At 48.3% G+C, this 10,920-nt stretch overlaps 1 protein-coding gene across 1 annotated transcript; it reads right to left on the reverse strand.

Moving 5' to 3' along the window:
• Positions 1-8,997: 8,997 nt before the first annotated feature.
• On the reverse strand, positions 8,998-10,506 carry LOC119298871 (UDP-glucosyltransferase UGT13248-like). Its single transcript, XM_037576174.1, has one exon. The coding sequence runs from the start codon at positions 10,494-10,496 to the stop codon at positions 9,051-9,053; it is 1,446 nt and encodes a 481-aa protein (XP_037432071.1). The 5' UTR covers positions 10,497-10,506; the 3' UTR covers positions 8,998-9,050.
• Positions 10,507-10,920: the final 414 nt, after the last annotated feature.

The raw sequence follows: 10,920 nt of genomic DNA on the forward strand, positions 1-10,920 counted from the left end.
GAAATCCTTCTTGCTATGTCTCGAGCTAGTGTTGGTTTTCCCCGAAGAGGAGGGGGTGATGCAGCACAGTAGCGTAAGTATTTCCTTCAGTTTTTGAGAACCAAGGTATCAATCCAGTAGGAGGTCACGCGCAAGTCCCTCGTACCTGCACAAAACGGTAGCAACTCGCAACCAACGCTTAGGGGTTGTCAATCCCTTCACGGTCACTTATGAGAGTAAGATCTGATAGAGATAATATTTTTGGTATTTTTGGTATAAAGATGCAAAGTGAAAAGTAAAAGCAAAACAAGTAAAATAAAGTAATGGAGGTTGATATGATGAGAATAGACCCGGGGGCCATAGGTTTCACTAGTGGCTTCTCTCAAGAGCATAGATATTCTACGGTGGGTGAACAAATTACTGTTGAGCAATTGATAGAATTGAGCATAGTTATGAGGTTATCTAGGTATGATCATGTATATAGGCATCACGTCCGTGACAAGTAGACCGACTCCTGCCTGCATCTACTACTATTACTCCACTCATCGACCGCTATCCAGCATGCATCTAGAGTATTAAGTTAAAAACAGAGTAACGCCTTAAGCAAGATGACATGATGTAGAGGAATAAATTCATGCAATATGATAAATACCCCATCTTGTTATCCTCGATGGCAACAATACAATACGTGCGTTGCAACTCTTTCTGTCACTGAGTAAGGACATCGCAAGATTGAACCCAAAGCTAAGCACTTCTCCCATTGCAAGAACTATCAATCTAGTTGGCCAAACCAAACGGATAATTCGAAGAGACTTGCAAAGATAACTCAATCATACATAAAAGAATTCAGAGAAGATTCAAATATTATTCATAGATAAGTTGGATCATAAACCCACAATTCATCGGTCTCAACAAACACACCGCAAGAAGAAGATTACATCGAATAGATCTCCACGAGAGAGGGGAAGAACATTGTATTGAGATCCAAAAAGAGAGAAGAAGCCATCTAGCTACTAGCTATGGACCCGAAGGTCTGAAGTAAACTACTCACACTTCATCGGAAGGGCTATGGTGTTGATGTAGAAGCCCTTCGTGATGGATGCCCTCTCCGGTGGAGCTCCGGAACAGGCCCCAAGATGGGATCTCGTGGATATAGGAAGTTGCGGCGGTGGAATTAGGTTTTTGGCTCCCTCTCTGGTCTAATGGGGGTACGTAGGTATATATAGGAGGAAGGAGCACGTCGGTGGAGCTCCGAGGGGCCCACAAGGCAGGGGGCGCGCCCTCCACCCTCGTGACCTCCCCGGAAACTTCTTGGAGTAGGGTCCAAGTCTCCTGGATCACGTTCGATGAGAAGATCATGTTCCCGAAGGTTTCATTCCGTTTGGACTCCGTTTGATATTCTGTTTCCTCGAAATACTGAAATAGGCAAAAAAACAGCAATTCTGGGCTGGGCCTCCGGTTAATAGGTTAGTCCCAAAAATAATACAAAAGTGGAAAATAAAGCCCAATATAGTCCAAAACAGTAGATAAAGTAGCATGGAGCAATCAAAAATTATAGATACGTTGGAGACGTATCACCTAGCTCAGAACTCCTCGATCAGCTGGAAGCGGCGCTCTAGTGTCAGCATAGCGTGTGTCGTCACCCTTTGCTGGGTCATGGCTCTCGCGGACGGCGAGCGAAGAGGGAGAGAAGTGGTTGCGGCTTGGGCTGGCGGTGTAGAGAGGGAGGAAGCGGATGTGGCTAGGGCAAGGGCTGGGAGTCGTCGTCCGAGTTAAATAGCCGGACTTTGGCCCTCGGGCGGCGAGCTGAAGTGGCGCAACACGACATTCACACCCTTTTGGAGGAGATGCCCGTCAGACCATTGGATTTTCAGGCGATTTTATGTGGGACCCAATCGTCAGTCCAACCTTGCGGACGCACCCGGGCAGCCCCATATCGGCCATAGATTTGGCTGGATATGAAGGGTGACATTCAGCCTGGGTGTTTAAGACCGGTTTGAGGCTTTCGGGTGGGTCGGGCTTTTTGACCAGTCAGTGATCGGGCGTTTGAAACCAGGTTAAGGCATCTGGTCATAGATGCTCTAATGGCAACTCCAATGAGTTGACCTTGTAGTCCGTTTAGGTGGACAGGAGGACATGTGTCCGGCTCTCGTCTGCTCTTTCCTGACCACAAGGGGCTAAGGCCTAGATTTGTTTTTTTCGAAAAGGAGGTTTGAACCCTCATCCTCTCCATTATGATGATACACAAAACTATTGTTATTAAACAGAGTATAAAATAAAAACAATCACGGCAGAATCATTGCAAAGAGATGAATAAAACAACCATCACTTAAAAAAACGGATCTGCAGATAATAATCTCAGCCAGTACTCGATGCTAGGCCAAAGAGACGCAAATGAATGGGTAGGTCGTCATCCCACCATACACAACTTCCGCAGCAGTCGGGAGGCTGCGCATGCCACAGTGCACCAATGAATGCCAGCATGAGCCCCAGCTTCCTCCATGTAAGCAGAGGTAGATGACACCGCCAAGCTTGATGACTATGGAGGGCCACCGGTGCACCCTTGCCCATCAGCAACGGATACCTCTGTTGGTGTAGGCTTAAGCAATCTTCACCGTGTTTGGACACATGCCTCCTCTCATGATGACATCTCGCCTGACAAAGAGCACCGCTAGAACTATGGAGTGTAAGGCCCTTCACAGTGCTTCAAGGTGTACCGGTGTTAAAGGTGTGACATAAGAAAAAAATGATGTGGCAAAGCAACTAAAAAGGAGAGAGAGAGAGAGAGAGAGAGAGAGAGAGAGAGAGAGAGAGAGAGAGAGAGAGAGAGAGAGATAGCATTATGGTGACCCCAGGCGAAAACGATGCTAAACACGTGGACCTATGCAATATGGCTACCAACTAATGCATGAAGGAGTTTAGGTATTAAACAATTAAATGAGGGAAACTTAGCTACAAAAACTAAGCACATATGCATTGTGGAGACTAGTTGCTAAAGTATTAAATGCACTTAGCATCACATCGAAGCACCAATACATTGAAAGTGGCCTAATATTGGCCGTTTGATCTCCCACGCCCTTGGTCGACCCTCCATTAAAATCTAGCTTCACGTGGGATGAGTTGTTCACACGTCAACTGTATTGCATAACATCGAGTTGTTGTTGTTGACTTCCTGCACCGACCGTCCATTTTGGAAACGATCACCTCGCCTCCTATTCATCCAGACTGGGAGGTAGTTAAACTAATTAATTCATGTGTGATCTGCATGTCGGTTAAACTAATTTGTTTGTGGTTTGCATGTTTTTTCAATTAGAAAAGATACGGGTTCTAGTCTACACTTCTTCCATTAATAGCATTATCAGTTGAAAGATTAAAAATATTATCTGCCACCGAAGCAAAGCCAGCTGAGTTTCTTAGATAATGGAAGAGCACCTCCGACCTCAAAAAATGTAGGGCCGCATCCGCTCTCATTTCGGGTTAGGATCCGGGTCTATGAAGGACTGCATCTTGTTGAGACATGAATGCAGATTTTCGTATCCTTTTATCGAAATCTTGTAGATGGGAGTTGCAATATTACTGAATAACAAGGCATAAATTTCGCAAAAACGACCATGCCTTTGAGACCCCACCAAAAAAGTTTAAATCTAAGATGGTGGGTGATGGGTGATGGGTGGGGCTGTGGTGGTATGGTAGTGGTACATGCTGCCATGCGGGATGGATGGCTCCAGCTTTATATATATACTTCATGACTCCATGAGTTGTTTCGGAATCGGTGGAGCCTGCACGTCGCCCACCTCGTCGCACGCTGCCGGATGGACGTGGCACACGTTGCAAACAGAGATCGGATCAAACGATCAACACGTACGCGCAAATTAAACATCAGCGCGTAAGGGCAACTCCGACGCAGGCCATGTGTATGTCTGCTCGGCCTACCATTGGCCATGTTGTGTGCTCCAGACATACACATACCTCAGCGATAGTGAAGCAGGATGACACAACTGGTATTAACTGATTAAAGCTTTATGTCATAGAATGTTCTCTTTATGCGATTGGTTTGTCCATGCCAACATATAGTTTGACCTCCGCCATCCACACGGGTGCGCAATTGGGCTTATAGGAGGATAAAGGTAATTCGACATGATCTCCCGTGCGTGTGATCTTTTGTGCATCCTAGATAGAGACACCCCATCACTGGCCCCATGCTGCCACACTCATAGGAGACTGCACAACACCTATTCGCTGACATGACGACACCATTTTAAAGAAGACGTGTCTCTAATTCTCTTTCGATTGATACCATCAACAAAGACTTTGTATTTAAGCATCTTTGTTTGTATGATGGCCCGTATTGTCATCTCGCCCCGGGCCCCCAAAATATCAGGACCAAGCCTGGTCCAATGAGTCGACCTTTTAGTCTGTTTGGGTGGCCAGGAGGGCAGGCGTTCAACCCTTGTCTGATCTTTCTTGACAAGGGGGGCCTAGAGTTTTTTTCCTTTTTCTGAAAAGGCGGTTCAAATCCGGACCTCTTCATCATGATGATGCATACAATCAATGTTATCAATTATTAAGCAAAGTATAAAACAAAAACAAACACAGCCGAGCCGTTAAAATGAGATGAATAAAATATCTATCACTTTGAAAATGGATCTACCGATAATCATCTCAGCCAGTCCTCGACGCCGGGTATCTATCAATAATCATCTCAGCCAGTCCTCGGCGCTAGGTCAAAGAGATGCTAGTGAATGTGTAGGAAGGATGTCATCCCGCCATAGACAGCTTCCATGGTATTTGGGGGGCTGCCCATGCCACAACATGCCAATCCATGCCGATGCGAGCCGACCCACAGCATCCACCACAAACCCGGGGTCGCTGCCCCGACTTCCTCCATGTAAGCAGAGGTCGATGCTGCCAAGCTTGATGCCTATGGAGGGCCGCTGGTGCGCCCCTGCCCATTAGCGACGGATACCTCTGCTGGCGTAGGCTTAGAATCTCCACCGTGTTTGTACACCTGCCTCCTCTCAAAACGACAACTTGCCTGACAAAGAGCACTGCTAGAACTATGGCGTCTAATATTGGCCGTTGGATCTCCCGCGCCCTTGGTCGACCCTCGATTAAATCCAGCTTCACGTGGGCTGAGTTGTTCACAAATCACATGTCAACTGTACTGCATAAAGATCGAGTTGATTTTCCCTCAAAAAAGAAAAGATCGAGTTGTTGTTGATGATGACTTTCTGCGCGGCGATCCACTCTGGAAACGATCACCTAATTAATCCATGTGTGATCTGCATGTCAGTTAAACTAATTCATGTGTGGGTTCCTTTCAGAAAAAAATCAATTAATAACATGCTAGGTACTATACAGAGAAAAGAAGAAGAAGAATGATTACATTCTCGTTTGTGATTTGTTTTGCTAGCATATGTGGATTATGCTTATTAAAAACTGCTTATGTTTCCAACAGTCTCTTTGATTCTAAATGCTAGCTCCTCTGACGTACGGCGTCTGCCGTTAGGCCACTGACAGGTGGGCCCACGAGTCAGTGACGGAACGGCACCCCGTCGTACGGCAGGGGATCCTCGTCCCTAATGCAGGCACTTGTAGCAAAAAAGGATAAATATAAGAAAATTGAAAAAGAAATAGCCGTTTTACAAATCCAATGCTAGACGCCAATCACAGACATTATTTCCATGGATAAAACTATCCCCGCAGTGCAATATTACACTAAACTAGCTAGTTCAAACCAACACATCAATAGCTAGTGACCTTAATTATCTGTCTATCTAAATCTAATTCGATGGCAGCAAATCATGATCAGATGATGCATGAAAGGGGAAGAACAATCTCCTCCTGCTCTTCCCAATCATCATCTCTGGCCGTGCTGGTCAACTGTCTCGTCAGCACAGCAGCACAAGTGTGAAGGTAGGACATGTAGACGAGGAAGGCGAGCAGTGCGAACATGAGCACCCACATGCACAGCGCCGCCGTGACAGCGCCTGCCACCATGAAGGGACAAATCGCGATGCACACAACGAGAAGGAGAGAAACCACCCAGCAACCGCTGCACGCCAGAAGAAACAACGGCATCCATTCTTGGAACAGAGCTCCGCCCATGAGCTCGCTGACCACCAGGATGTTGCAGACGGCGGCGTACATGCAGCCCATGGCCGAGAGGAAGAAGACGGTCACGATCCCGTCGATCGCAAAGACGCGGAAGACAACCGCCTCGATCGCTACCGCGCTTGCCGTCGCCCAGAACGCGGTCACGGCGATCCTGCGGGTGGTAGTGGCCTCGCCCTCGACGCGGCGGACGGGTACCGCGTTGCCGCTGATGGCTCCGGCGCGGAGGCGGTGCATGGCCAGGGCGTGGCCGAGGTACGCGGCGGCGTAGACGGTGCTCAGGTGGAGGGCGTAGACGGCGGTGCGCGGGCCGACGTGGGCGGCGGCGACAGCGGCGAGGAGGAGGCCGTAGGAGAGGCGGGCCAGGTCGGTGTAGAACGGCCAGCTGCGCGGCTGCGCCAGATGCCGAGGAGGAAGAGGAAGACGTAGGCGCACAGGGAGACGGCCATGATCCACATCTGGGCCATGGGGTGCCCGTCGTACCACACGAGCAGCGTCACGGGGACGGCCAAGATTAGCGCCGCCGTGGAAGCCATAAGCGCCGACGCGTAAGCTAGGAGCGCCATGGCGCGGATCAGCTGCCCAATGACGCAGGGGTCCAGCTGCTTGAAGGGCTCCAGCCAGGTCGACGGCTTCCTCGCGTCGACGACGACGGTCATGGAATAATCAAACTCCATGGATCCTCCTCAGGGTTCTTTCTTAGTGTGGATGAGTAATTTATTTGTTTTATCTTGCCCCCGGATTCTTCTTTCTTACTTCCTCCGTTTCTTTTTAGTCTGCATATAAGGTTTGGTCAAAGTCAAACTTGATAAAGTTTGACAAGCTTTATATTAAAAAATATCAACATTCACAATACGAAATCCATATTTTCAGATGCACCATGAAATGTATTTTCATATTATATAGTTTTAATATTGTAGATGTTCTTAATTTTTAATATAAATTTGATCAAACTTTGTGTAGTTTGACTTTGATCAAAACTTACACGCGGAGTAAAAAGAAACGGGGGAGTATTTATTTACTCCTACATAGTTCATTCAAGGAAAGATGGAAGAAATTTCCTTAGGGTGCGTGGTAAGTTTCCATAGCTTGCGTGGGAAAAGAAGGGAATAAAAAAGACGAAAGGAAGAAGGAATCAATATATAATACTCCCTCCGTAAGGAAAAAATATAAGAGCGCTTAGAACAAAATCAATCTTATATTTATTTACGGAGGGAGTACAAATTAAAATTTGTTTGGTTTCATTTACTTCTTGTCAAACCAATGGTGATATTACATACATTTTATTCACACACAAAAAAAAACAAATTACATACATTCACAAAGAGAAGCACCCTACATGAGCAACATATACAACACCCCCTTGCAAACCAATCCCAAATCATTGTGTGTCAAATACGACAAAAGTAATCATTGGTGTTTCGAGGTGAGAGGCGGCACCATGACTTGTCTTTTGGAGTTGTTCATCAAGGTGGGGCTTAGAGGGTGGCTGGGGCGGTGGCAGCACGGCGGTGGGGGAAGGTCGAGGGAAGGGCGGAGAGTCAAGGTGGCGATAGCCGCCGACCGCGGGGGAAGGTTGCGGGAAGGGAGGAGAGTCAAGGTGGCGATAGTCGCCGACCGCAGAGGGTAGAGGCAGGCGGTTATGGCGGTGCTCTCCTAACCGTTTGATTTTGATTTGATGGCCAAAAATAGAAGTGACTGACATGAAAAAACCGACCACCGGTTCTTTTATAGGATTTTGAAAATGTTCATGAATTAAAAAAACACAAATTTGAAAATGTTTGTGAAATACAAAAAATGTTTGAGTTTTTAAAAAGTTCACAAAAGTTAAAAAAATCATTTTAAAAATTAAAAAATGGTTGAAAAAGAACATCGACACATTAGTTTATGTTCTTTTACAATCTCAACTTTTATGTTGATTCATTGCTTTCAAATAGCATGTCCAATCAGACTATACATTATTTTTTGTGACTAGCAAAGCTAGTAAAATTAACCACCCCATTGGTCTAAGTTGGGATTAAAGAGAAGTTTCTAGTTGTGTGTAGGCACTGATCATGGTTCATTAAAAAGCTCCACAAATAGATTCGCTTCATGCTACAAACTCTTGCACTTCAGGGTCCAATAGATATTCAGCCAATAGGCACAATACTAGCCGGGGATATCAAGAAGTAGGCCCTAGGGAGTGCATGGATCTGAGCCACCCCTCTGGTACTTCTTTGGCTCCTGGTGATTTTCATGTCTTCAAGCTGAATGTCGTCTCTTTCTTTTACTTTTATGATTACTAATTTTTTTTCTCGGTGCATCAAAACACTAAAAACCGGCAACTAGATTTAGCACTGAATTAATATGTTAGTCCAATATAAATAATAAGAGAATAGACCAAAACTATGTATAAATGATATGAATGTAGCATGAGCTTGCAAAAAATTATACGTCAGAGACGTACCAACGACAGCTGCAGGTGTCGCATCCCCTATGGGTGCGCGGTAGTCGGCTGGGTGAAACTCTTTGTCCATGTTTACGGTTATGATGGCGGCCACGTGATGACACCATATACTTCTTGGGGCGTAATTTGTGCGTGCAGATTATTTTGGTCACGCTTGTTCGTCTTTTTCCTTATACACGTCACCATGTTGACCATGTCCAATAGTGTATTTCTGATGTTGTCCATCATGTATTGTCTTGTTTCTTCTTTGATTATCTTGTACGAGGATTTTCACGCCACCTTATATCGTTCGGCTGTCTGTTACATGTGTCGTGAGCATACGATTGCGCTGGTTAAAAGAAGAAAGGGATTTTATTTAATTCTGAGAATGATGGTGAAATAACAAGCCAGGTTGAGGATAAACAAAAACAAACTTAAAGAAAGCTACGTCGAAGATACACAAGAACAAAGACAAACACTGAAGAAAAGGGATATAAATTTAGAGCCATCATTTCATGATTTGTCGATCGATCTATTTGCCGAGTCGAAGTCTGGAAAGGAAGTGGGTGATGTTGGTGTCTGAGCTGCCATGAGCACTCATGGCCTTCTTGGCCTTGTGGCTCCAGCTTGCAGCATTCGTCCGGTATCCCTTGCCGTCGTCCATCACCTCCCTCACGCACCTGGTCAGCTCCTCCTTCGTCACCGCCCCTTTCACGCGCACACCGACGTGCCACACGTCCTCTATGTACTTGGCGTTGGTCGGCTGGTCTGCCCACTGCGGCACCGTCACCATGGGCACGCCGATGCTAAGTGCTTCCATGGTGGAGTTCCACCCGCAGTGTGTCACGAAGCACCCTACGGCCGGGTGCGCCAGCACCTCCAGCTGCGGGCTCCATGTCACCAAGAGGCCACGTCCGTCGGCCTTATTATTAACCTTGTCGAGGAAGCCAGGCGGCAGCTTCCAGGCCTCGGACGCCCTCACCACCCACAGGAAGGGCGCGCCGCTGCCGTAGAGCCCCTCGGCGACCTCGGCCACCTGCGCTGGCTGGGGCGTGGCGAGGCTGCCGAAGGAGACGTACACCACGGAGCTCGCCAGCCTGCCGTCGAGCCAGGCCTTGCATTCGGCGGCCATCGGCGTGTGGATTTGGAAGCCGTAGGACGTGTCGTTGGCCACGCGGTTGTCGAGGTACGCCGACGGGACGCTGGGGCCGACCGTCATGGCGCCCCATCGCGACGCCAGGTACTCGGCTTCCTTGGGCTGCAGCTCGTCGAATGAGTTGATGAGGTTGTAGTCCGCCACCTCGAGCCCCCGGCACTGCTGCAGCAGCAGGTCCAGGTAAGCGGGGGCGGCCGTGTCCGTGAGGAAGGAAGGAAAGTCGGCCGGCGAGAGCGGCGTCGGAATGCCGGGCATGGGCGACGCCGGCGCGCTGTCCTTGTCGACGGGGACGCCCAGCAGGCCCGCCCACGCGTGGGCGTACACCAGGTTCACCGCGCACGCCTGCGTGAAGTAGGCCGCGCACTTGGCGCCGTGCCGGCGTGCCACGCGCGGCGCGAAGAGCAGGAACGCGTCGTACACGAGCGCGTGCACCGGCCGGCCCTGCTCCGCCTCGGAGCGGAGGAGGCCGTCCAGCGAGGACGAGCCCGCGGAGTCGAGCCGCGCTAGGTAGAGCCTCACGTCGCCCACCTCGTCGTAGCCCCGCTGGTCGCACCCGTCCGAGAAGGCGGCGACGTGGACAGCGCCGGCATCAAGAGATGCTCCACCGGAGGGGCCGAGGCTGGAGCGGGTGACGGCGAGGGTGCAGCGGACGCCGGGCTGGCCGGCGAGCCGCTTGGCCAGCTGGAGGAGCGGGTTGATGTGGCCTTGGGCTGGGTACGCGGCGAGGAGCACGTGGATGCTGTGCTCCGACTCGGCCATGGCCGACCGATCGATGTTCCTGTCCGTGTTCTTTTTGCTACTACTAGTATATACGTGTTGCATGCAGCGTGTGCTCTACATACATGAATTTTGGATCAATTTATAGAAGATACGGCTTGAAAACTGGCCGTTATGGCAGGCATGAGATGGAAGTATGGAACGAGCAACTAATCAGCCAAAGCGTTTGACTTTTTGTTAGCATAAACTTGTCTTAGCATATCTCTTGTTATTCGGCATATGATCAGCCAACTGTACAGGGATCACACATGATCGCACTGATTGTTGATTTCTTGTGATTGTATCTTTATAACTTAATCGCCAAGTTGTGATTAATCTGCTATATCTAAACAACTAGGCCACACTAACATGCTTTTCTCAAAATGCAAGCATTCCACCTCAATGCAACATACATGAAAATGGCTCATCTCAAAATGTAGTCATGCAACAACTTGCAACATGAATGAGAATTTTAATTCTATTATGTTAT

Source organism: Triticum dicoccoides, chromosome 5A (genome assembly GCF_002162155.2).
Source record: "Triticum dicoccoides isolate Atlit2015 ecotype Zavitan chromosome 5A, WEW_v2.0, whole genome shotgun sequence".
NCBI classification, from domain to species: domain Eukaryota; kingdom Viridiplantae; phylum Streptophyta; class Magnoliopsida; order Poales; family Poaceae; genus Triticum; species Triticum dicoccoides.

Excerpts from the sequence above, each read along its gene's own strand:
- LOC119298871 (XM_037576174.1), bottom strand. The coding sequence starts at position 10,496 with ATGCAACACGTATATACTAGTAGTAGCAAAAAGAACACGGACAGGAAC.